This window comes from Sebastes fasciatus, chromosome 18, assembly GCF_043250625.1.
Source record: "Sebastes fasciatus isolate fSebFas1 chromosome 18, fSebFas1.pri, whole genome shotgun sequence".
Lineage (NCBI taxonomy): Eukaryota > Metazoa > Chordata > Actinopteri > Perciformes > Sebastidae > Sebastes > Sebastes fasciatus.
The window spans coordinates 2,065,726-2,093,257 of record NC_133812.1 but is presented as its reverse complement, the minus strand read 5'-3'; the positions used below and the strand labels follow the sequence as shown (position 1 = coordinate 2,093,257).

The 27,532-nt window shown below is 41.1% G+C and overlaps 2 protein-coding genes across 7 annotated transcripts in view; one reads left to right on the top strand and one right to left on the bottom strand.

Annotated features, from left to right (window-relative positions):
• The window catches only part of kif26bb (kinesin family member 26Bb), a 50,990-nt gene extending 40,866 nt beyond the window's left edge, over positions 1-10,124 (bottom strand). For all 6 annotated transcript variants that reach the window (XM_074616182.1, XM_074616187.1, XM_074616189.1 and 3 more), the window contains exons 1-3: positions 8,786-10,124; positions 8,209-8,613; positions 1,613-2,077 (exon numbers count right to left, since the gene is read on the bottom strand). In XM_074616182.1, the coding sequence (XP_074472283.1) occupies positions 1,613-2,077; positions 8,209-8,613; positions 8,786-8,845 (930 nt within the window). In that variant the 5' untranslated portion in view covers positions 8,846-10,124. The remainder of the gene's footprint in view (positions 1-1,612; positions 2,078-8,208; positions 8,614-8,785) is intronic.
• A 1,161-nt stretch (positions 10,125-11,285) lies between these two features.
• Positions 11,286-26,996, top strand: hnrnpub (heterogeneous nuclear ribonucleoprotein Ub). The gene is made up of 14 exons (XM_074616190.1): positions 11,286-11,988; positions 13,456-13,570; positions 15,526-15,605; positions 15,835-15,974; positions 16,164-16,263; positions 17,464-17,576; positions 19,741-20,004; positions 20,158-20,277; positions 20,392-20,520; positions 20,634-20,802; positions 22,351-22,635; positions 23,175-23,455; positions 23,731-23,889; positions 25,579-26,996. The coding sequence occupies exons 1-14, from the start codon at positions 11,499-11,501 to the stop codon at positions 25,627-25,629; spliced, it is 2,496 nt and encodes an 831-aa protein (XP_074472291.1). The 5' UTR covers positions 11,286-11,498; the 3' UTR covers positions 25,630-26,996.
• The last annotated feature ends 536 nt before the right edge of the window (positions 26,997-27,532 follow it).

The following is a 27,532-nucleotide window of genomic DNA, read 5'->3' as shown; positions in this document are numbered from 1 at the left end:
TGGTGTGAGTGCATCCTGGTATGAAACACACAGCCATCGTAGCTTCAGAGAGACGTCACTATGCCACTTTTGAGTGTGTGGTCTTTCTAAATACACATTTTCACAGTCTGATAACAACAAACTGCGACTTTCTTGACTTGCAAAATTATGTTTTAAATTGACAAATGGGGCGGGACTTCACCTCTCTATGAATATTCTCTATCAACCAGGTCACATGCCACAAAAGTATGTCAGCCACTATCAATGCTAGATACAGATTGATCCATTATAACTTTCTTCACCCACTCTATTTCACACCACAGAGATTGCATAAATATAGACCTGAGATATCAAATATATGTTTTGGATGTGGTATAGAGGAGGGCTCGTTTTTGCATTGCAGCTGGTCAACGTACAAAACTTTATATCTTTTGGCAGAACTTCTCTGACATTATGACAAGACTTACAAGATTTACCTTCCCATTGGATTCGCACATTTGCTTATTAGGGAACTTCACAGTCATTAGTACACCTTTAAGAAACTTTCAGAAAAGGGTTTTAGAAATAGCTCTATGCATCGCCAGGAAGTGTATAGCAATCACATGGAAGTCTGATTCCCATCTCCTCATATCTATAGGATATATCATCTATAGATGGCTTTTAGAAATGAACAGCTGCATTCCACTTGAAAAGTTCACATATACCCTCAGAAATGAATACAACACCTTTCTGAAGATTTGGCAACCCTATTTAACCTATATGGACTCCTTACCAACACCTATATCGGATTAGATATAACAAAATGATCAGACTTGATACATCATTAGTCATCTGAATAAGTCAGAACACTGCATCTCGTTATTTATCATTTCTTTATTTGTGTATTTAATTAGTTTTTTTCTTTATCCTTTTTAATTTAATTGATAGTTAACTAGCCTACTCCTCTGGAGTATGGTTCTTTTTCAGTTTGTATGTGGGTGGGATAGGGAGGGAATTTGGAGCCATGTTTGTGTGAGTTTGTTTGTGTTTAGTATGTTTGGTATATTTGGTTAACTAAAAAATTTGAAAATAAAATATAAAAAAAAAAATAATAACCTTTGACATACTTTTAGACATCATGTGACCTACATGATGTCTAAAAGTATGTCAAAGGTTGGATATTCATATTTTCCTTTTGTCCATATGTATCAGGAGTAAAAAAGAATAAGTTGAACCATAAACCATCTCAAACACTCTCACTCACCTTGGTTTATAACCTTTTTCATTGGGGACTTGGGGGAGGGCGGGCTCAATCTGGTGTGGCCTCCATTGCAGTAATGCATATTTCACCAGCCGCCCTGTTAAATATGACCATCCCCCTCCCTATTGATCACAAGTGCTTTTTGACTGGCTGGCTTTCATGACAGGGGTAAATCATGACCCAATTCCATTCCATTAGCAAAAGTACTTTTAAACAACGTCCTCAGCCACTGGATCTAAATAGGCTCTGATTAGGCACTATGAATCATTGCTTTGCTGACACGTGCACCCGTAAAGACATACTTTACCCACATAGCTCATTAAAAGGGGAATGCACACTAAGGGATGTGTTATGTGTGATTTAGTGGTAAAGAGAAGAAGCTTTTAGGGGTACCTTATGGTACATGGTGACACCATCGGCGCTGGACGCAGATTTAGAAGCAACCAGCTGCTGCTGCTCCTCTACCCAGCGGTCCATGTTGGGGTTGGGCAGCTTGGGCCCCCTCCGTCTGAGGGTTTGAGGGGTCCTCTGAGGTGTCCTGGGGCTCCTTGGGCTGTGAGGACTGTGGGTGCGACTGTGCTGTTGTTGATGCACAGCTTCCCTCGGAGCTCTGTCCCCGAGCTTTGTCTCGCTTTGTCCCGACAGCGTGCCGGTGCTAAAGCCGGGTTCAAAGGGAGGCTTAGCTAATGACTGACCCCTGCTCAGAGCCACATGGACGGCCTCTTGCTTGAGCTGGTTCAGGTTCACACCGCAGGCTCCACACTCGCCCTGGTCCCTCTCTCTGTCCCTGGACTCAAAGGTGGACCGGCTGTGGACGCGAAGGTTGTCGTGGAGATAAGCAGACAGGTCGCTAGAGTCCTGCAAAATTGCAAAAAAAGTAGCAGAAATATTTATACATTTATAAATTGCAGGCATACTTGGCAGTGAGGTGTCTGAAGTGAAGTTACTTGAAGTTGCCTGTAATTGTACTTTCACCAAAGAGACCTAACCTAATGAGATCAGAGATTCATGCACAAGCTTCTGGTGAAGACATAATAACAAAGCTAATTTGCTTTGTTTGATTTCTGGCTTGAGGATTACATGAGTGATCACAGAGCATATGGAAATTGAGTCGTGGGAAGGCACTGCAAGCAATCTTAGCACTTAGTGAAGCAATCAGTAGTATTGATTAATACTAGGCTGCAACTGTCATCTTTAAAAGTGCAGTAAGCAAAAAAAAAACTTACTTACTTACTGCACCTTTTAAAGTAAACAAAATTGTAATGAATCTCTGCTGTTAACCACCAATTCAGCATGTTACCACACAGCATTTTGTTTTCATTTTCCCTGCTGAGGAAAAGCATATTTCCTCGATCCTTGGCCACAAGACAAATGGTAAAATACTACTATAAATGATATAAACCAGGGGTTCTCAAACGTTTTACACCACGTACCACCTCAGAAAATATTCGACTCTCCAAGTACCACCAGGGGCCAGGGGCGGGCAATTATTTTTCCTTGGGGGGGCCACATGAGAAACCCGGATAGTTGCCGGGGGCCAAACAAATCTTGTCAGATGTAACCTCTATTTTATCACTACATTTATTTATGGAAAACATTTCTGCGCACTTATTTTTCAGCATTTATTATACTGAAAATCACCTGAAACAGCATATTATTAAGAAAATTACACTATATGCAAGAGTGTTTGAGCCGTACACGACTGACTGTTTTGGGTAGTAATGATTCTTATATTGATGTGAAAACATCTCTTTCAAACAACTAGATTTATTCAAGTTTCTCGCCAAAGCTTAATTTTACGTGATTACATTTGAACACATCATGATAACATAATTTACCTTCGTCCAATAGTAATTTTTCCTGAGCTGACTTTGAACGCCTCATAACAATAACTCAATGGCACCTCTGTTAGCGTTCGAATCTCCGGTATTTAGCCAGTCAGGACTGTGCTGCCCACCGGCTGCTAACAGCTAACGTTACTAACTCTCCTCCTGCTGATTTAGCACAGATTTGTTGTTCACAGTGTCACATTATCAGGGAATAATAGGGTGCACCCCCTCAGGTTAAGTAGCGCCACGCTGTTGAGCTTTTTTTTTTCTCTCCTCCGTAGCTCCGGTCCCAAACAAACTGAAACATGATACAAAGTGCGTAAGAGTCATTGTGCAGCGTAACTGTGGGAGAGCATCAATACAGAGGAATCGATAGTCAGAGATTCCCCCGCGTACCACCAGAGAGAGCCCAGTTTGAGAACCACTGATATAAACAAAACAAGACTATGTTTCTGTGAATGAGTGCTGGGCAGTCATTCAATCTTATTATTTTGATAATTTAATGAGACTATGTTACTTTGTTGTTGTCTATTAAAGAAAATTCTGATAACATGATGTTTCAAAAAGTTGAAATAACACTATTTCAACATGTTCCCAGCATTGACCCGCAGGCTGTCGAATCTGACAAAATGAACATCAAACCATCATCTTACCTTTCATCCTGACAAAGACACTCTTGTGTCACATCCTGTTTGGTCTGCCCTTGACACCTACTAACATCCAACACACTCACTCCCCCCCTCCTCCATCCCATCCATCCAGCACATTGCCAGTGATCCATTCCCCCCAGAGGAGTAGGGGAGAGCGGGGTCGGTTGGGACGCTTTTGTATCGACACCAAATAACCTTCATTACTCACAGACTACTTGAACAGTAATGAAATCCCACAACGCAGCCAGGTGTCTGCTATTTATAAAGTTTTTTAGAGCTCAACTCAAATATGAAAGACACAATTTTGTTAAATGTACAAAATTCGGCCTCCTCAGGTTGGTTGGGACATCTTGTTCTGGACTAAAAAAAAAACATTTAAAGGTCCCATATTGTAAAAGGTGAGATTTTCATGTCTTTTATATTATAAAGCAGGTTTAAGTACTATATAAATACTGTGAAACTATCAAAACGGAGGAATACACACAGCCCGTATTCAGAAATTGTGCGTTTGAAACAAGCCGTTAGGATTTCTAAATTGGAATACCTTATATTTCCAATGTCACTTGTTCACCGTCATATGTTTCTTTAAGAAAAAGGAAAAAAAAGTTAACACTTACTCACTTAGTCACTTACTTTCATAAATTACTGAGATATGTCATTTGGCAAAAGGGGTTTCTGATTGGCTGCCACTTGAGTAAACATTCACCCAGTGGGTCTTATTCAATCAGGAAAATCCTTGTTTTTGTCTGCTTTTTGTTGATTTGTTTTATTGGGAAAGTGGCTGCATGTCCGCGACACTACACGCAGCATCGTAGCTGCTAAGTTAACGCTCCCGGACGGTGAACTGGGGACTCCCGTCAACCAATATCTGTTGTGCTCCTGCAGCTGGTACGAGGCACAAATATTGTCGGTTAACGGTTAATAATCGGTTAACGAGGGTCGGTTATCGGTTAAGAACATTTTATCAAAATGAGCATCCCTACTTGCTACCAATAAAAATTTGGACAGCTAACACTAGCATCAACGGTTAGGCCAGAAAATAAGCTCTCCAACAATGTGTTTTTGTATGTGGCATAACTAAAAACAGTTTGGTAGAAGAAGAATAACAAAAGAGCCAAACATCTATTTGCATGCTATATGTTTCAAAACTGTGAATAAAATATGAGGAATAGTCAGAAGGTCTCCACTTTGAGGTTGAAAGTGAAGAGGGTGTGGATGAGTAGGAGCAGTTTGAGAATAGTGAATGGCCTAGCTGTTTTCTAACTTGCCCCAAAGGCTCTGTCCAACTCGGTCTCATGGGAGGGCGTATTAATACCACAACATTAAACGGACATTCCGTGTGTCATACGCATTTTAGCCTATTCGCATGTCATTTGTACGCCACTTCTTGCATGTCATTTGTATGCCACGCTAACGTCCGCAGTTAGGTTTAGACAAGAAAACCACTTGGGTTAGTTAGGGTTAGGGCTGTCCCAAATACCATTTTTTGGGCTTCGAAGCTTCGGTGAGTAATATCCGAAGGTATCAGAAGTTATTCGAAGCTTCGCTTTGCAGCGCGGCACAGCAAGCTGACATGTTCTTCTGTCTGTCTGTCTCCATTTCCACTGTTACAGTGCTCTACACACAACAAACAGCGATATCCGTCTGAGAATAACTAATAATAATGAATGGTGAATATGAATAATGAATAATGTTATGGGATTATTCCTTATTTCATGGCTATTTTGGGATTTATACATTATTATTATATACTTATGTATAAACAAAAAAACAAAGCATTGGAATACTGATTTTGAGGTTGAATACCACAGTCGATGCATTCGAGTCAGCCCTAGTTAGGGTAAGGAAAAACGTCATGGTTGGGCTTAAAAGAAGTAAGTAAACAAAGTCAAACACGTACAGAAACAACATATCTCAACTAGAATGGCACTCGGAGAGCGCAGATTTCCACCAAGCTTGCGCCATCATCGTATTTGTGTTTATGTTGAGATCAGCTGTACGTAGCGGAGCATCATAAAACACTTCATTCAAACTGGACAGAAACAAAATAAAACTCCCCTAAACCATTGTCGTTACTCTTTCCAATAATCACCAAGTGTGCTTTGGTCCAACTCAACTGTAATTTCACCGAGTTTAATGTGAAAAAACGCTGAATCTGCAGGTGTCCCCAACATCCCTCCACCCTTTTTATACTATGTCACTAACTCTTACCGTAGCATATATACGTCGATGCGTTTACATTGTGGTCAGAACAGGATACATGACGTACAAATGACATGTGGAAACCAAGGAAGGCGTACTTATTGCACTCTAAACACCTTGCGCATCATCGTGGCATTTATACACCTTTTCGTGCGAATTGGCCACTCTGTCTCATCTGTCCCCCTGTCCCCCTGTCCCAACCGACCCCGTTCTCCCCTATTATAGGAGCTCTAAATAATTATGTAAAATAAAGTCACTAAAACTCCAAAAGTAGTGAAACATTAGGGATTTATGTCTTTCATAAAATAATATCCAGGTGTAATTAAGCCACATGTGTGCCCGGATATTTGTATCAGGGCACATTTGTATCAGGGTATATTTGTATTTATAAACAAATTGTACCACCTGCCAGTTTCAGTCTCAGATATATAAAGGAAGAAATGTGCTGTAGTAGCCCGATGGACTGGACTTTCCATCTTACAAGCCCATCTCAAAAAGATGACATTACAGAGCCATGATGCTTTTGAAAAATCATGCTCGGATCAATAAACCTGCAAGGAGCTAGCTGGCTTATCAGATTTCTTCTGACCACGTCTACGGCCACAAGATACCATCTCTCTCCTGCTCTAGCCTGTGGTCTCTCTCTCTCTCTCTCTCTCTCTCTCTCTCTCTCTCTCTCTCTCTCTCTCTCTCTCTCTCTCTAAAAACATGACGTTAGCTGTGCCCCATCCCACTTAAGGGGGACAAAAATAAATAGTCTTCCCTCAATGGAGAGGACTGTGGAGATGACACAGGGATGTCGCGATGAAATATTCATGCCCATTTGGAACCACTCAGGCAGGAATGGCACTGGTTTACTTTGTCGATTGGAGTGTGTTTGACGGATGTTAGTGGTGACAGATGTACAGATGGATGCAGAAATGTACCTCTCAGAGGCAGCACTGTAAAGACTAATGTGCCCACATGGACATTAAAACACTTTCTAATTGACTTAAACATACAGAAAATGTGTTAAAAGCGGTATCTATATTAACAAAGTCTACATGTGTGTGATTATATGAGGGCTGCAACTCGTAATTCATTATTTCAATATTTTTTCTCAAGTAATCAGTTAATCCTTTGGTCTGCAAAATAAAATAATGTCCGTTACAATTTCCCAGTCAATCAACAAATTTATTAATTGACTAATAATTAAGTTCTAGATTATATTATATATGTTCAGCTTCTATCACAGTGAATATTTGTTGAAAATATGGGAGGGGGGAGGGGGGATAACTATGCAGCTGTATGAATCTGTTTATTTTGGGTCATATAACCTTAATTATTCCATTAGCAGCATCAATAAAGAATAGGACTGGGCAATATCACGATATATAACGTATATAAATATATAGTCCCTAACCCGATATAAAAATGTGTATCGTATATATTTCCCCGTATCATTTCTATTGTGATATAGGCTCGGCCTATATTTATTTTTTTTCTATATAATTTCACATAAAACTGTTATGTTCATTTTGCACTCAAGTTCTTAAAATGAGGAAATAATTTTGTCAATTTGTCAAATATTTAATTCACACATGAGCATAAAGAAATAGGCTTTACCTTGTGGCTATTTCATATAGACTATTTATTTGTTGAATTACCAGAAAATATGCTATATTGTGATATACATTGTTATCGATGTATGAATCACCTCTATCATGATAGAATGTTTTTGACAATATCGTCTAGCCCTAATTATATTATGTTATATTATATTATATTATATAATATTATTGTTCAGCTTCTATCACAGATGATATTTGTGGGACGGGCATATATATATTTTTTTTTTCTGTATAATTTCACTTAACTATTCTATTCACTCAAGTTACTTAAAAAAGTACTTAAAAAGAGAAAATACTCTAGAAAATACTAAGTATTTAATTTACACAGCAGTAAAAATAGGCTTTACCGTGTGGTTATTTCATATAGACTATTTATTTATTGAATTACCAGAAAACATGCTGGGGGGGTAAAATGTGGGCCAATAAAGATGCATAAAGAATATCCAGTGGAATAGTTCTATATTTGTATTAACTGTCAACTATTACCCTATAACACCACCTGCTGAAAAGTCCTGAGATGCGTTCACTTGCCTACATTTCATCAATCGTATATATATATATTTGACCAACTTTAACATTTTCTTTTCTCCTAATTAAGATTTCTATCAGCCTGATCTTGAGCGCATTTGTGCTCCACCACATCCATCCATCCATCTGCCGTCGCCAGCTCCCTCAGAGCATCATGGTTGCACACTGACCTTGCAGGAGAAGTGATGGTGAACAGCCAGACTCAGAGCCTGTTTCTTCAGAGCAACAAGGGTCGCTGAGCACTTCTCACAACACGCAACTTTCCTCTCAGACCTCCCAGAGCCGGGGTGATTCCCAGTCCCTCTCCATCCAGTCCCAGTACCACCAGAGGACATCATCCCAGCGCCTCTCCATCCAGTCCCACCATAGGACATCTTGATGCGGTCTCCGCCGGTTTCAGGGAGGTACCTGTATGCCGGGACAGTGTCTGAGTCTCTCTGGCACATGTCCCGGTGCGGGTCTCCTCTGGCCCCTCCGGAGCCCTCCGGAGTGGGACGCTCCTTGGCTCGGCTCTGTTTCCCGGTAATACTCGCCTTTATATCTCCGGGCTCGCAGTGATGCTGCACTTCTGAGCTCTGAGGAGTAAATGATCATGAGAAGGATGATGTGGGCTTTGGCAGCGGCAACTGTAACCACACCCAAATGTTTTTTTCTTTCAATATTATTCTTATACGAAACTACAAAAACAATGCAAAATGTTTTACCAACGGTCACAAATTGTGTTCGTGATGACTAAATGTGACTTACCCAGTGTGTTCCTCTCACCGAGGCAGGGAATCTGTCTCCTCTTCCAGTCAGAGATGACATGACAACTTGTTAATATTTAAAAAGATATCCGAACAAAGGCAGCTGTACGCACTTTGGTTTAGTTTCGCCAGAGCTCCGCGGATCAAAAGTAGAAATAGTTCACTCATTGTAGGATTAAATGAAAAAATGAGACAAAGTAAGAGGAGGCTGGAGCTGGAGAGACAGAGTCTCAGAGATGGAGTGATGACAGTGTGGCACAGTGGAGACGGAGTGAGCGCACCGGAGAACACTTCATGAATGCACTTGGTTATTTATTAGAACCTCCTCAGGGAGGCGGTAAGGAGCAAGTGTCCACACAAACAGTCCAAAGAAACAGTCTGTTGCACAGTTTGTTAATGGAAGTCACTCAATTTCAAAGGTACTGTAACAGAATAGTGAGATAAAGCTGCCTGCATGGACCTGGAGACATGCAATCACTATAACAATGGAACTGAAGGTACAGTTTACATTATGATGTCAATATATCTGTTATAATATGTCTTCTGAAGATGGTATTGTTAAAGCTTCTGTAGGCAGAAAGTTTTTGGCATCACTGGGCAAAAAAATCCATAATAACTTTTCAGCGTATTGTAATTCAAGCGTTCTGAGAGAAAACTAAACTTTGGCCAATCACAGGTTATTTCAGAGAGAGCGTTCCTTGAGCGTTCCTATTGAGCGTTCCTATTGAGCGTTCCTACTGAGCGTTCCACTATTGCCATTGCTCCGGCTGGTGGGCGGTGCATGGTATTTCCTCAACAGATCTCAACAAACTTTCTCATTTTACGGCTGAACAGTACACTACAAGATGTTTCTAAGAACATTTGAGATAAGAAATAGGCATTAACGTAACAGAATATTAATTCATATTTGATCAGCGGTGCTTTGAGTGTTTGATCGGAGTTCATGTGTGATTGACAGCTGCCTCCGTTGAAAGAACAGCCAATAGGAGCGCTCTCTCTCACTGACGTGACCTGTGATTGTCAAAGTCTCCTGTGACGGGCTAGATTTTTTAAAGCCTGAAAACAGAGTCATGAGGAGGTGCAGAAGTCTAGTTTTCTCTCAGAACACTTGAATTACATACCAAAAATATTCTGCTTACTGCCACGTTAAGGCAGAGGTAGTATAAAAAGCTGCAGCGACCCTACATTTCTACATCTGAAGAGGTCATCGGACTTTATAGCTCCAGAGACACAGAAGACACACAACTTTTTTTTCACAAGATGTTAAAGGTGCTATTGATAACATCGATAACATTCGGCCACTACATGTTGCATTCTCCCTCCCCCTGTCCATTGTATTCAATTCACAACAAGTCGTTGCCAGGCACTTATCGTCAATCACAGCCATTTATCCTTTTTTCCACACTGATGACCCATAGATACTACTGTACCTGATACCAGTGTTGTTTTACTATTGGCTCACAAGCCTTGTTAGGAACCAATTGTCAGATATCTTCCACAGAGACTAACAAAACATTAATCTTAGACCTTCCAACATTTTTTAAATGATTAATACACAATCATAATATGTTTTATTCAGCACCTTTCTAAAGGATCTGTGGATATTTATTATTTTTAATACTCGTCTACATAAAAATGTTGTCAATAAGACCTTTAAGTGCTTAAAATGAGTAAAGTCGGTATGTGCCTTTTTAAATTAATTATACTTTTTTTATAAATAAAAAAGTTCATCAAATGAGCTTCATGGTGTCTTCAGTTTTTTGTGATTATGCATAATAAACATGTTCCACATCGATTGAAACACGTAAAATTACAGCATTTGTTCTTGATTTATGAATTTGGTATTTCCGTAGCAGACAAGTAGTTTTATACAATCCTCAACTATTCTGTTATCACTATGAGCAGATAAAATAAACCAACCAGAAAAAAATTATTTAAAGTTATAATAGGCCTATAGCCAATTAAACTGAAACCCCTTTATTTGATTGGCTCAGTGTTGGATGATAGCTACCCTACATCCTAAAAGAAGATTTAATGTTAAAATAGCGAGATGGGTGAATTAATTAATCATTCATATTTCTATTTCCCTTGGAGGATCCTACTATTAGAAAATGTTTACAAAATATATATTATAGCAGGGGTTTTAAAGTCTGAGACTGTGGACCTATAATACAAATACAGATTATACTGTACATTACGGTATTCTATATGTCATCATCGTCCTATATATCTTGCTAGAACCACGACGCTGCTCTATTTTAAACTCCGATTATAACGATTCCCTAGAATGCATTATACAGTATATTTGCTTATTTCCAAACGTATATGAATTATGCACAAAGACAAGTTGAGTATTATCCTGGGTGTTATTAGTGTTGAGTTTGTTTCCACATCAGTGCTTTCTATGGGATCTCTGGGTGTTTTTGTTGTTGCGCCAGCGCCAGATGGTCGGCGGGATGTATCAGCAGGCCGCGCTGCTCTCTGGGTAGTTACGGTAGATGACGTCATGGTCCTCCTCCTCCCCGGCTCTCATCCTCCCCCACTCCCCGGCCTCTCTCCGCTCTTCTGCCGCTGATAGCCTGATAGCTTGGTCGGAAAACGAGGGTGCCATTTGGCGCAGTATTGAGATCCATCTGTCGAACAAAGGGCGTCCAGATTATTTACCGTCGTGTTTGTGAATTTGATTTAATACATTTCTCCGCCGAATATTCACAATGAGCTCAATCAACGTGAAGAAGCTGAAAGTGAACGAGCTGAAGGACGAGCTGAAGAAGCGGGATCTGTCGGATAAAGGGCTGAAGGCCGAGCTCATGGACCGGCTGCAGGCCGCGCTGGACGAGGAGGCCCTGGCCGGAGACTCCCCGAGAACACTGGACACTGCGGCTGCAGAGGGCTCCGGACAGGAGGGCATGGGAGAGGAAGAAGAGGGCGAAGGCCCGGTGGAAGAAAGCATGGAGGCCAACGAGGAGGAGGAGGAGGAAGAAGAAGAAGAAGCAGAAGCAGAAGCAGAGGCAGAGCCGGAAAATGGGGGCGACGGTGATGGCGCTGCCGTGGACGAAGAGATGGGTGAGGGGGAAGAGGAAGGAGACGAGGACGATGAGATGGATCCCATGCTCAAGGGAGATGTGGACGACATGGAGAAGATCGAGGCAGAGGACGGTGATGGTGACGGTGAGCCCGTGGAGCAGGAGCAGGCTGCAGAGGGTGAGTCGGCCGGGCTGGTTCGGACTAAATGTGACTGTCTGGATGGAGACTGTGGCTGGGGGTCGGGGCTGTGCTATAGAGCGGTAATAATGGTAGAATGGAACCGCGGGAGGGAGCCGGCTGCTCACCACTACATCTCAATGCGTTACCGTCAGGTTACCAGACAACAGAGCGTCCGTGGTGAGCTAGATCGACATCCCTAAAGCTAGATCGACCTCACTAAACCAGCGTCCATGTTGAGCTAGATCGACCTCACTACACGACTAAAGCAGCAGCGCGTTAGCCTCGAACACAACCAGTTAGCCGCTCATGCTAACTGCCGTTAGCATCGGTCACCACCTTTGTTAGCTGACGGTGAGCACGTTGTACCGATAGTCCAGTAAGCTAACGTTAAACTTAGCATTATTTAATAGTTTAAGAATGTTGTTCTTAATAATGAATAGGTGAATGAAGTGAGAAATAAGAAAGTGAATTAGCCTAGCTTAGTCTGGCTTTTCGTTTCGCTTTGTTAGCTTGTTAGCTAACGCTATTCTCTTTGTGTCTGTGGTGCGGTGCTAACTAGCGGCTCAGCCGGTTAGCTAGTTCAGTGGTTCCCGTATTGAAGGTTGGGCTGTGGACTGAATGGGGTGGAGGGGTACTAAGATGAGCCTTCAATTATAACCTATATTAAACAAAGACTTTAAAGCAACATGCTAATGTTACTGTAGAGGACAATTGGGCCGTTTCAAAAGAAGTAACTTTACAGATTAAACTCATATTCTGGATTCGTTAGCACTAATCGTGGACACATGGGAGCACTGGGCCCTCTTGTGTATCAGTCCACAGTGGATCTGACTTCAGACCGGTTGGGAACACCTGAATTTGCTGACCTAAACCTGTGCACAAGACGAGGCAGGCAGGTGCTGAACTGCTTGTGTAGCACGTGGTTAGTGTGTCCGTGGTTTGAATAGAAAGAGTCGTCTTGATGGATGAACATAGAGAATGTGTTAACCGTGATTAGCCACCGAGGTAATCTAGGGTAAGATATGGGGGAGGGGGGTCAACCCAGGTCTAGTAGCTATTCCCATTTCCTTTGCATGATGCATTTGTCCCTGACAGTAGACTTAATGAAATAGGCTCTGAATTTTGTTCAACAATATATTCTAAGCCCTTTATTAAAGGGTTAATGTCCCTTTACTTTGCAGAGACTTGTTTTACCAGCCCCAGCAAACACTGTTCACAATGTTCATTTGGACCAGCCTACATTGTAATTACTATCTGGTCATTAGAGTTGTTACCATGATTGTGTTTTTTAAAGTGTAACCATGAGGTGTTACCTCTTTAGTTACCTTTTTTTAATATTGCTGATTATGGTCGACACAATGTAACTAATGAACGGGCTTTGTGGGCCAGAACCCCACTGCCAGTCCGACCTCTTCTCTCACAAAAAGGAGCACCTCATTCTATATCTTTGTTCTATTTTCAAAGGGGATGCGGACAAAGACACGAATGCTGATCAGAAGAATAAGAAGGGTGTTAAGAGACGCCGGGAGGAACATGGAAGGGGCTACTTTGAATTTATTGAAGAGAACAAATACAGCTGGTAAGGATGGGACAGAGCAAAAATGGCCTTCAGCATCCCTGAAGCGCCATCCATAGCTTTGTTGAACTGTATTGGCTTTAAGTGCCAATGCACATATAACTAGCATGAGGAAAACCCTCATTTTCAAGTATTATACTATTTATTTAACTTTCACACATGTTTTGAGGGTCATCCCTGACTACTTTAAAGAGCCTTACCATTGACCTTTTTACAGTGCCCACTCACATTTGTGTCTTTAATGGACTGCATTCTGTAGCAGAAGTGCAACTATCAAGTCTCTATGAATTTTCACATCTGTTCCTCATGCCACTTATTGTTTTGGAAAGCCCATTGTGTCCTAAAGGTGAACCAAGGCTGCTCAAAGAGAACCCAGAGGAAAGTAGCAGATGTGCACTTTTGAATGGGGGTGGGGGGATAGCTGAGAGGCGTGGGAGGAGGGGTCCACTGCTGCAGGGTAGCACACAAGGATGTAGCAAAATTCCCAAAGTGTTTGGAACGTCCACGGAGGAGATCGCTATTGACCGTCTCATCGTTTTGCCTCGCAATGGTCCATTTTTTTCGTTTTGTTTTTTATTTCACTGGTTGTATGATGTCAAAATGCTATTTCTGTCTCATGTATCATGTCTTGTGTGTGTGTTTATCATGGTGCGAGAGTGTGGATGTTTGCAAGACTCTTTTCTACCCCCGCGCAGGTGACATCATGCATGGTGTGTATGTGTGTGCATACATGTACCTACTTCTTGGTCAGTGTTTTGTTTTTGTTGCGCTGTTGACACTTTAACCGTCAGAAAACAGATTTTTGGGGACAATTTTTTTTTTAAATAGTCTGGGACTCTTAATGAATGTTCCTTGCCTCAGAATTACTGGAACACTATAGTATTGCTCCCTCTTCAAGTGTTTTTTTTTTTTTTTTTTTTTACCCCTTATCCGACAGCCAATTATTTTATTGCAAGTGTCCATTCAGTTCAAACTGAAAGTCCAGCTTTTGTCCTTTTACAGTTAACAAATTTTTCCCCCAATATTTTTTTTTAGAGCTTTAATCTAGCCTATGTGAAGCCAGTGCCCCCTGGGTAGCCATGGGCCTATAGAGCAGCAGCCAGTGTTTGACTACACTGACCATATGCTCCAACTGGGACTGTGTGTTCTCCAGAGCCACCGTAAATCTCCCCCCGCAGCCATTTGTTCAGCACTCAGCACTGTTTAAGAACAATTACGATGACCGATGTCACTGAAGATTATAAAACTGCTGCAGATGATGACCCCCAAATCTGTCGTAATCTCTCTACTCCACTGGATTTAGATCATTGCGTCAGGTGTAACAATGCTTAACCTTTTTATTGAAATGTTTAACATTTTGACTAGGTTCTTAAACTTCTCATAAGAGATTTTGGTACCTAATCTCAAGCTACAGAGTTGGTAAGTTGCTGTAGCTCTCAGGATCCTTTTGATTACTCATTTCAAGCAGCCGAGCATGGTGACAACTTGTACTTCCTAGTTGCACAGAACATTAAGATATGACTTCGTCATGACCTTTTCATTTACTATTCCACATATGGGAAGTTAAATATAACCTTACCCGCTATCTCTTTGACTGACCCCGCAGCACTCCTGGAGATCATAAACACACTGATCTGAATGGGGAGAAGTCTTTAATGGATAGCTAGAATGCTAGGGGCTAGCAGAGGTGCTTTCTTTCTGTATCATGTTTTTAGATTTCGCTGGATACCCTAAGGTAAGTGTTGTCTGCCAAGGCCCACAATACAGCTGACAATGCAAAACTTTGGAGGCTCGCTTGCCCAGTTTACTTTTCTATTTTGTATTGTTCCCCCCCTAGTCTGTCGTTCCACTTTTCTCCCCAAATATTTTTCAGCAAGTGGTACCAAGACTTCTATATGTTCCATGCAGCTACATTAACATGTGAATCCTCTTACTGACTGGTTGGCATCTCTTTTCAGGGCCTCTTTCAAGTCTCCTGTGCCACCACTGGAGGAAGAAGATGAGGAATTTGATGACACAAAAGTCTGCCTGGATACCTGTACGTGATTTTTTTTTTTTTTTTTTTTTTTTATTATTATAATATATGTGACAAATATCTACATTTTAAGCCAATGTTATTCTAAGATCATGAAATTGTAATTGCAAAGAAGACCTAGTCCAAGAAGAAGTAAACTAACCAGAGCATTAACAACACTTTTGTTTATCGTAGACTTATTTACATGGATACTGATTTTGATGTGTGCTTTTTTTTTGTTGTTACACTCTAGACAACTGCGACCTGCACTTCAAGGTGTCACGGGACCGTTTCAGCGCCTCATCTCTCACAATGGAGAGCTTTGCTTACCTCTGGTCCGGAGGGAAGGCTACCTATGGTGTAAACAAAGGCAAAGCCTGCTTTGAGATGAAGGTACAGTAACAATGCTCACGTATTCAAATTTCCCTGCCGTACACACCATTCCCATCACATCCCTGAGTAGTTAAATGCTTATGTGGAACAGTGTTTACAAACTGTGTAAAATGGTCACATTAAGACACACCTCGGACTAGTGGAAATTAATGATACATTTTGTTCATGTGTTGTGCTTCACGTCAATAGATAGCAGAGAAAATTCCTGTGAAGCACATTTCCAGCAAGAACATGGAGATTCATGATGTGCAGGTTGGCTGGTCCCTGTCTACTGGCACCCTCCTCCTTGGTAAGTGTCTTTTCATATATATGCTCTAGCTCTAGTCTTCTGTATATTATACTGTTGACTGTGTCATTCAGACATTCAGTAATTCAGTATCAGTTAGGGCTGTAAAAATGAAAGTGATAACATGGAAATTAGTTTTAACGCCACTAATTTCTTTAACGCAATTTGCAGAAAAAAAATTTTTTGCGGTACTAACCATGCCATACTTGCTTGACGCAAAGGAGGCTAAATAATGCTCCGAACTTCGAAGGGGTCCCTTGACCTCTGGCCTCAAGATCAGTGAATGTAAATGGGTTCTATGGGTACCCACGAGTCTCCCCTTTACAGACATGCCCACTTTATGATAAACACATCAGTTTGGGGCAAGTCATAGTCAAGTCAGCACACTGACACACTGACAGCTGTTGTTGCCTGTTGGGCTGCAGTTTGCCATGTTTTGATTTGAGCATATTGTTTTATGCTCAATGCAGTACCTGTGAGGGTTTCTGGACAAAATCATTAATGGTGATTAGATATTGGAATCATCGACAGCCCTAGTATCAGTGGAATAAAGTGTTGTGTACAGCAGTAACTTTCCATTTACCCACGGCATTGTGTGTTCCACTCATTGCCAGAATAATTTCTACTTGGTCACATCACACGTGATGTACTGCAAACTTTTTAAAGTAATGATATCCCATAACTTAAATGTTATGGGATATCATTACCTCTCTCATACACAAAATGGTGACCAAGCAAATGCAGCCATTTGCTGTGATTCATTGAATTATTCAATGATTCATGCAGAATACTGCAGAGCTCCAAATACTGTGCAGTATCTTAGATGGGCATTACGGTGCATTGCATTCATTGAAGCATGTATTAAAATGCTGACAAAACAAACTATGTTTTTGCATGAAGATCTGCCATATAAGATGACACTCTATATAAACCAAGGCTTCTGTGATCCTTGATGAAAAGGCAGTCTGTCCTAAGAGATCCCTCTAGTGGCTCATTAGCGGCATGACATGTGAATGTAAAATGGCTCCATCTCTGAATGCATCATAGTAATGGTGGCTGGCCTGTTGCCAACATAGATGATTCACACACCATTATCGAGTCCCCGGCGGTGTCAATTCAGAAATGTCATTCCATCTGCCAGCTGTCTCAAAATGTTTTTGTCAATTAATGTTTTCTCCCATTATTTTATTTATTTTATTTTAGGTGAGGAAGAACATTCTTATGCATACTCTGGGAAAGCCAAGAAGACCACCAACTGTGTGACAGAGGACTTTGGAGAAACCTATGAGGAGAATGATGTCATCTGCTGCCTTATTGTAAGACATAATTGTTACTTGTATTTTATCAGTTCATTAAAGGTAGGGTCGGTAATGCTGAGAAACAAGCAAGAGTAGACAAGATTTTTAAAATGATCCAACCAAAAAACTGAGCCCAGTGTTGCCAACTCTTTTCACAATGAAAGTAGCTAGCAGGACTAGCTCCAAACGCCGCTAAATCTAGCGAGAACGTCACTGAAAGTCCATCATTTGGGCCGAATGAAATGATTGGACGGGCTTATTACAGTCCTGCAAAGCCACAGATACCAGATTTTAGTTTTTTGTCAGAACATTTGATTTATTGATCACTACCGGGATGTAATGAGAATTCCAAAAAATGAAACAGAATCCAGGAAGTCTTGCTGGATGGTGCAGACAACCATAGAAAAATACTAAGGCACTCCATCTTCAGGTGAAAAAATATGTAGTGATTTTATTTTCTAAGCATAAGTAATAAAACAGACCAACGCGTATCAACTCTAGGTCTTCATCGGGGTTTGACAAACAGCTAATCAGTCAGGATTATATACCATTCGGGGGATGCAATCATAAGGCCTTATATATATATATATATATATAACCAATAGAGGGCGCTAAATTGTTATCAAGGGCCGCATACATGCATATAGTATGTCAGAGAAATATAAGTATACAAAAAAGCATAATATCAATATATATATATAATGTACACAAGGTGGAAAAAATCCTCAAAATACCCAACGAATACTAATGAGTCATGTTCCCTACAAAGGAAAAGAATATAGAATAAACTAACAAAATAAATATCCATGCCTCAAATATATGGAGCGAACTCTACATACCATTCAATGACTTTCAGTGAAAAAAGCATATACAATGAGGTTATTATATACATTATATGTACATGTATCAGAAGTACCTGCAGTACCGCAGCAAAATATAATAACAGGACGAAACTCAATAACCAGATAATCAAAGCAAATGGTACCATATTGTAAATACAAAATTGGCATAGAATAATTAATAAATCAGCATGTCCCAATTTGTCAGGTCGAGGAGTATTCCATATGCCGAGTGGCAGTAAAAACCTTGTGAACATGGTTAGAGCTGTAGTAGGCCAGATTGGAGCAAATATGATTTTTTTTTTAAATATTTTTTTATTTTTATAAAACGTTTGCTATATCCTGACAGTAGTACATGAAACCGGTAACCTGAAAAAAATCTGGTTCCTCTGGTGCTCCTAACGGCATCTGCAAGATTTCACAGACCGGAGGAAAACATGCGGTAAGACCTGATCTGAGCCTACGTCTATGAGAGCCGGCCGCCAATCACTCGCGAACTCCGACCAAACGGTCAAACTAGGCAGCGCTGATCAAATATGAATCAATATTCTGTTGCGTTAATGCCTATTTCTCTCATCAAATGTTTTCAGAATCATCTTGTAGTGCACAGTTTAGCTGTAAAATGAGAAAGTTTGTTACGCCGCTGCCATTGTGAAATCTGGTGAAGGAACATCAAGTTCTGGTCACATGACTGGAACACAGCCAATAAGAGCTATGAGGAGGAACAGAAGTCTAGTTTTCTCTCAGAACATTTGAATTACAATATGCTGAAAGGTTATTATGGAATTTTTGCCCAATGATGCCAAAAATATACTGCCTACTGAAGCTTTAAGCCATAGTCACTGGACTTTAAATGTACAGTATGTTTACAACATCAGAGGATATTACAGGAAAGGCTAAGTAGCCTTTAGACTGACAATCCAAGGTGTTTCTCATTGGAGAAGTTTTCTTAGTCAATCGCCTCTTCTATGATTAGGTATGACTTAAAGGGCAACAGCTTTCAGGGAAGAGGGACTCCCTCATCAAAAAATGTATTTAAACAGCACTACCACCATACCTTTTAGAGTAGGTGAAAACCAAGCCAACGTAAGCATAGAAGGACTCCAAGTTGCATGCAGAGATGCGTACATGATTATTCTCAGTAGAATAAGTTGACTACGTATTGTTCCCTCATTTAATGTATATCAGAAACGGGAGGAAACCTGTGTAATATATTATCAGTTTGAATGTGAAAGAATTCACACGTGAATGAACTGCCACCATTTATTTAGAAAAGTGTAATTTGTCTGACTGGTACATACGTTGTCATTTCATAACTGTCTTTATTTTATTTCCTTGCTTAGGACTTTGAGGGGGACGAGTTGGTGTTGTCCTTCTCCAAGAACGGCGCGGAGCCGGCCGCCGCTTTCCAGGTCAACAAGGACACTCTGAACGGCCAGGCGCTTTTCCCCCACGTCATCTGCCACAATTGTGCCGTGGAGTTCAACTTTGGCCAGATGGAGACTCCGTACTTCCCTCAGCCCCAGGGTTACACCTTCCTGCAGCAGATCCCCGTGGATGACAGAGTCCGGGGGCTCAAGGGGCCACAGACCAAGGCTGACTGCGAGGTAAGCATAGTAATGTGTACATATTCTTCTTAATTTGTCACACAGCCATTTTATTTTTCATTGATATTTCTAACTATAATATTCCGGAGAGTTTAAAGTCATTTTTTCGGGGACTTGGATCTTAATTATTTCTTTGCCTTTCATGTTGTGTAGATCATAGTGATGGTCGGCCTGCCAGGCTCAGGGAAGACCACATGGGTGAAGAACCATGTTCAGGAGAACCCCGGGAAATACTACATCCTGGGTAGTGACACCATTGTGGACAAGATGATGGTCAGTACTGATGCAGCTGTTGTTCTCAGAAGCCCTAGACAACTGGGTGCCTTGCAATCTCTGTCCTACAATTTCATATGTTGTAACTGTATTTGATCCTATCATTTGATACAGATCAACAGCCTGAAACGCCAGTCCAAAGACATTACAAAATTGAGCGCCATTTCCCAGAGAGCACCACTTTTCCTGGGAAAGTTTATCGAGATTGCCGCCCGTAAGAAGAGAAACTACATCCTGGATCATGTAAGTGGCTCATGCTGAATCCGATCACAGCGTCTGCCAATATTATACGGACAAGGGTAAAGTCAATCACTATAAATCCCAGTATAACTGAGCGTCTTTCTCCTCTCCCACAGACTAACCTGTCTGCCCCAGGCCAGAAGAGGAAGATGTGCTTGTTTGCAGGCTTCCAGCGCAAGGCCGTGGTGGTCTGCCCCTCTGACGATGACTACAAGCAGAGAGTCCAGAAGAAGGTTGAGAGTGATGGCAAAGAAGTGCCGGAGCACGCAGTCTTCAAAATGAAAGGTAAAAAAAGATGCTTGGGCCACAAAGCTAGGGGGGGGGGGGGCTGCTTTGTCTACAGTTTACAAGTAAGATACATGGCAAACTAACCTTAACAGTTAGACTACACAGCCTCCTGCCAGCTTTAGTTTCAGTCTTGTGTATCCGAGGGTTGCGCTGCTCGTATACTTTATGAAGATAATAAATGAATAACACGGAGTAGTCTGCAGCGCATCACTGCTTCACGTCTTCCGTTCCTCCCTTCACAATAAACTCCCCAGACACAAACACTGAAACACAGCTTACTAGAGGAACTAAAGTCATTCACAACTCAACTAAACAACTTACCCTTGTTTACAGTTAGCTGTTAGCTGTCGAGCTAACACGCTGTGCTTGTGTAAACACAGCTACGGTGGATGAGAGAGTGGACAGAGCAGATTGAAACGTTGCTTTCTTCCATGTTTAACTGTTTCATCATGTGTATGCTTGTTGAACAGGTGTAATGATAACGTATCTTGGCTGTATATATCGATATCTTCATTTCTGTCTCCACCACGGCCTCTCTGATCAGCTGTTCACTGACTCCACTGTGTGTGTTTGTGTGTGGAGACCTCCGACACAGAGCAGGAAGACGCTGCAGCGTGATAATAAATACTAACATTACGGTCTTTAGCCCCCGGAGCCCGTTTAATAACGGGTTTTGTTAACCATCATTATTCATCGCGTTTCAGACAGCCTTTTGCGATGTGTTTTATCGCGCACGTTTATATCGCGATGACGATGATAATACGGTGGTTTTACAGCGGCACAGTCAGTAATGTCACACACACACACGCATACAACATGTTGGCGGAGTGAAGGTTCTTCAGTGTGAGTGAAAGAGACACAAAGTTGCAATTTGTCACAACTGCAAGTCCAAAATAAGCCTCAATACATTTGGAACAACTAACATAATCAGACACTTATTATATTGTAATTTATTCCCATGATGCTGCTCTGAGTAATCAGTGACCGGCTCGTCTGCCGACAGCACAGACCTAAAGAGACCCGTTAACGGGTTAACAGAGGTTCCATTGGGTTGCATTATGGTGCGTTCAAGCTCTTACCATTGAGCGATGGTAAATTCTAACGTTATGATGCGTTCAAATGTAATCTTGTAAAATGTAGTTTTTGGCAAGAAACTTGAATAAATCCAGTTGTTTGAAGGAGATGTTTTCACAGTAATATAAAATAGATACTAGAGGGAATTATGACCTGTTGAACTTCCTAACACTAGCTCTAAACAGATTAAAATATATAATTAGAAATACTAATGCCAATTTTTTTTAATCAAAGCAAATATTTAAATAAAAATATAATCATTTATTTCCTAATCATTTGAATTGTGTTTTTATGCAAATAACTACTATAGATGACAATAACAAAGTAAAAGGATAACATGACAGTTAGAATGTAGTACATGCAGCCATACACAAAGCATACATAGTAGTACTAGGTTGTTGTTGTTTTTTTGTCCGATTCAGGCATTTCCCTTTTTATTTCCTTAAATCATTTGCTTTCTTTTCATTCCAGGCTTTTACTCTCTGCCTGAGGAAGGAGAGAGCTTCAGCGAGGTCCTCTACGCCGAGATGCAGAAAGAGGAGTCCGGCAAGCTGCTGGAACAGTACAAAGAGGAGAGCAAGACGGCTCTGCCGGCCGAGAAGAAACCCAACCAGGGAAGCACAACACCAAAAAGAGGAGGCGGCGGGCCGCGCGGCGGAAGCCGCGGAGGCAAGAACCAGTTTGCCCGTGGCGGTGGACCCGGACAGAGGGGTGGCAACCGCGGAGGCTTCCAGAACAGAGGCAACTTTAGAGGAGGTAGTTTTGGCATTTGGGGATGTAAAATGCTAAACTTATTGTGTAGCTCATCGTTTCCCAAACCTTTTTCCCATCACCATCGTCATATAAACCATGCACAAGTTTGTGAACGTGCAATGAACCTTTCTGACCATTTTCACTGCCATTTTTTCCCATCACCTTATATTATCTTGACTAGGTAAACCAGCTGTTTGGAAGAGATATACGTTTGATAAATCACAACTTCATTTTATGCATGTGTTATTGAAAATATACACATGTTAAATACTTTATAAATGAGGCCAAATAAATGCCTTTAGGCAGGCTCTGGTTTTTCCCTCATCAGTAAAACAGAATGGATGCTAGCCTTTCATATCACATTAAATGTAATAAGTAGGCCACACTTATCAAAACATTCAGGCTCCCTCATGTGGCTCAAATGTGTACAGCAGATATAAATGTTAAGTCAATGGAAGCAATTATGCAAACTTATTTGGCGACCCTAATAAAATCCCCTGCGAGCCAGTCTTTCAGTCATGCTAACGCTGATCTTTCTGCAGCTCCTGGCCCTCGTGGCGGCTTCAACCGTCCACCTCGCGGCTTCCTGCCACCCCCAACCTTCAGAGGAGGGTTCCACAACCGTGGAAACTTCAGCCGAGGTGGCGGCCCCATTCCCAGTCTGGGCGGATCCCCCAGGGGCGGACCAATGAGGGGCAACATGGGACCCAGAGGGGGGGGTCACATGAGCAGAGGTGGCCCAATGAACAGAGGGAACATGAGCAGAGGAGGAGGAGGTGGAGCCAGCATGCATCGTGGTGGATCCAGGGGACATCACAACCAGGTGGGTTTGAGGAGGACACTCATACATCCTGTTATCATTTAATATGCATTTTTAAATGTTGGTTTCATTATTTCATGTCTGCAGTAGCTCCTAGAATGGCTGATGCCTTTATTATTCATAGTAACATTTTGAATCTGTTGATGCATATTCAAGCTTGTGGGCTGCTACATGGTCATCATTGTCCTACCTCTCTCTCTCTCTCTCTCTCTCTCTCTCTCTCTCTCTCTCTCTCTCTGTCTCTCTCTCTCTCTCTGTCTCTCTCTCTCTCTCTCCAGTATCCGCAGAGAGGTGGTAGCCGTGGCAACTTTGGGAACTTTGGAAACAAGAACGGCAACTATGGCAACTTTGGCAACAACAGGAACAGCGGGAACTTTGGCGGCAACAGGAACGGCATGGACAAGGCCCAAGCCTTCAACCAGAGCTGGCAGCAAGGGGTCAGTATTAAGAGAAGTTTACACATTACAGCAGACTTCACACACAGTCAATGTTTAAGACCATACCGATTCAGTTTAAAGCCCAAATTTTACTCGTATATATGAATAAAACTACAGTCCCGCAGAATTATTTTCCCCTCTGGCACTAGGATAAGGTATTGGCAAGAATGTGGCGAACCGATGCATATCATGATACAGGGGATACGATTCAATATATTGCGATACCGTAAGCAAGGCGATATATTGCGGATTTCTTATCTCATTTTAGGAAAACTGTCCTAGTATAACGAACACACCACCATACGCATCAAATCTGAGTAAAACATGTATATTTTTTTATGCCATCAGAAGTATATTTATCAGTCCCTTAATGTATGTAACATCCAACATCATAGCACTACTCTGAGAGGACACGTCCACTGACAGGGCGCAGCTCTTTGCAAATAGTTTTGACTGTTCATTTTTTGCATTTAAACTATTAATTAGAAATCGATAGTGTTTTTGAGAATCAATACAGTATCACAAAACATAATATTGCGATTTTCAATATTTTCTTACACTCCCTATAACTGGCACATGTGTAAATGCTGTCTAGCTGGAAAGTTAATTAGCTATGTGCATCATTAAAGAACATTAATAATTCCATTACTATCCTCAGTGAAAAATACAATAAGCTTTTAATATTCCAACGAAAAATACATCTCATGACATTACTCCCCATCAAATCAATGTCAAAAGTGCCTTTGATGTAGCATACTGGTACGGAGTGTGTATAAACCAATACTACCGTAAACCTATTCTACCAGTGCACAATATTTTCCTTAACAAAGTAGACATGTAATGTTTTACACTTCTGGTGAATATAATCCAACCAATCTTATTTACATAGATGTATGTTGTATACACTGTTCCCTTTATTAACACCTTATTTTGAAAACCGGACGTAGTCCCACGTGTCTACTTCCTCAAACTTCTCCAAGGTGGTCTCTAGCTCTCCAGTCAGCTCCGTTCTCTTTATCCATCCATGGTCAGCTCCATCGGGGCCGTCTGAATGCATATAACATAAATGTCAGTATATGGGTGCTCTACAGTCGTAGCGTCGGCCCATTTGACCACGGAGATGAGAGCGACGGCCGGCTCGACCGCACGTTACTGCGATACGATAGCGTTTCATGTCCGTGACAGAGTTAGCATGCAGCTTTAGCCGTGATGTCTAGCTCTGCTTTTCCTGTCAATGTGTGAAACCCAAAGTGTTTCCATCCTTTACTGGATGTGTAGTGTTTACCACGTTGGATTTAAAATGTGAGGGTGCAGGTCGTATCCACACTGGCCCTCCGTTTTCTGCTTTCTTGTTTCGGCTCGCTGCGGTTTGTTTTGGTTAACTGATACGGAACGGATATGTTGTCACGTTACTCAGACTACAGCTATTAAAGTCTAACTTCCTTCTACCTCAGCATAGACTCAAATGAAGCAAATATATGGATTCTGGCATTAAAGAATCTATTTTTAAAAAATGGCGATACATAGATGAATGTTAGAATGAATCTTAGAAAGTAGAACGTTGTCACTAAAATAAACTCAAACTGCCTTGAAGGTAGATGATCTGAAAGCATATGTATATTGTACATTCTGTAGACGGTCAAGTATAAACACAAAGTAAACTCTTTGTCTCTTGTGTGTCCCGTGCAGTTCTGGAACCAGAAGCCATGGAGCCAGCAGTATCAGCCTGGATATTACTAAGACACTTGTTGCTGTAACGGACTGGTGGCCGACACTGAGACCCACCGCTAGCCACGGAACATCCCTCCACCCCGCTCTTTGATTTTCTTTCTTTTTCCTACAACCCACTTTTAATAATCTAAAAAAAAAAAAAGACACCAACTGACGATGCCGACTAACGCGATATGGAGCGACAACATTCCACATCAGGTCGGAGACCGGGCCACCCTGAGTGTAATTGAAGCTTTATATATATCTATATACATATGTACAACGTGGGTTCAGTCTCATTCAATACTGTTTTATTTCCTTTGTTGTATATTTCATTGTTTTGTTTTCACCACTTTTAAATGACGTGCTTTTAAGAAAGAAAAAAAAATGTTTGTAATATCAGGAAACATTTTCGCCATACCCGGGCAGATGTTGAGAAAGATTTTTTTTTTTTTTTTCAGGGTTGTGCATTTTATCTGTGCTGTGATTTTTGTTTTGCTTTTTTTATTACAAATTGTAAATATATTTTTTTTGCGTAGTTTGTATGAGACGTTTAAAAAAACAACCTGGTAATGATTGAAAGGAACCTTGGCTTATTAGCGAGAAGCATGGTAGCGGATTATATTGTTAGGCTGTACATGTCAATAGAGTCCACAGTTCAAACTGAAGCAACGGATGAATTGTCTTTTGTTCCGAGTATCAAACCTGTAACCTAAACTCCATAGAACTACAATAAACTACTCGTTGGCTTTTTTACATTCTTCCTGGCTTATGACTTTTGATTCGGTTCAAAGGTGTAAAAGACCTTTGAATGGGCGACGTCCTAGTTTGCTACTTCAAACAGTAAGGACATCAGCCCCCCCCCCCACCCCCCCTAGTTTACACCTCATTAGTGAAGTATTCCCTGTCTTTGATACATCCTTTAGCTATTCTAATGTACATTGCTTTGAGAAAGTATTTTGGTCAAGCCATTTTAAGGATCTAAGTAAGCCATTTATAGAACATTTTTGCCTCTTTTTTTAATTATTATTTTTTTTAAATAAGTATCTTTGAAATTAGGACACGGACTACGCTTGATTCTCAGGAGGAAGTGTGGTTCCTAGATTGTGTCTATCAGCGGTTCCTTTAGTGCAGTAGACTTCTGAAAAACAGCTAGCACTGATCAGTCCAACTAAACCAGAACCACACTAGCATTTTTTAAAACATATTTTCACCATAAATTTATATGAAATTTCTTGATGCCAGTTCAGCACAAAAGTGATTCAAAGCAGGCAGGGTTACTCATTTTCACCAGCAAACCTAAAGGGCTACACAGTATTGCAACACATCCACTATAGAGCGCAGCAGGGATGTTTTTGTAGGCCAACCAGGAGGTTAGCACCGTCCTGGTTCCCTCGGGGTTCCCTCGACAAAAAGCCAATTTGAGTGTTCCATCTGGGTTTTGGATTATTGCAGAAAATAATCTCTGTGGTAAACAAACATTTATGATACTTACACATTTTGTTCAGCAAGATAATCTTCACAAATGAACACCACTTTTATGATTTTTGTATTGGGAATGCAATCGGCAGAAGTAAAAAGCTAACGTTAGGCTATAAACGAATACACCGTCGCATGAGTATCACAACGAGGCCGTGAAGGTGAACAAGTCGGCGTGATAATGTTTAGTGGTCTCATTTAGCCGATGGTCAGCAACCGCCTTTTATAAGGCATAAAAGCTTCAAAATTCAGAAGTGGTATATTTACTGAAGCGTTTTATATCGTAGAACAAAATGTCTTCAGCTTGTGTTAACCACAGACCTTATTTCAGACATCGAACTAAAAGCCCGTTGACTTCCAGACGAGGGAACAGGAGGTGCTAAATGCTAACTCACTTCCTGGTTTTAGGACTCACTCCTGTAGCGCTCTATTAACACCACCAATTAACCGTTCA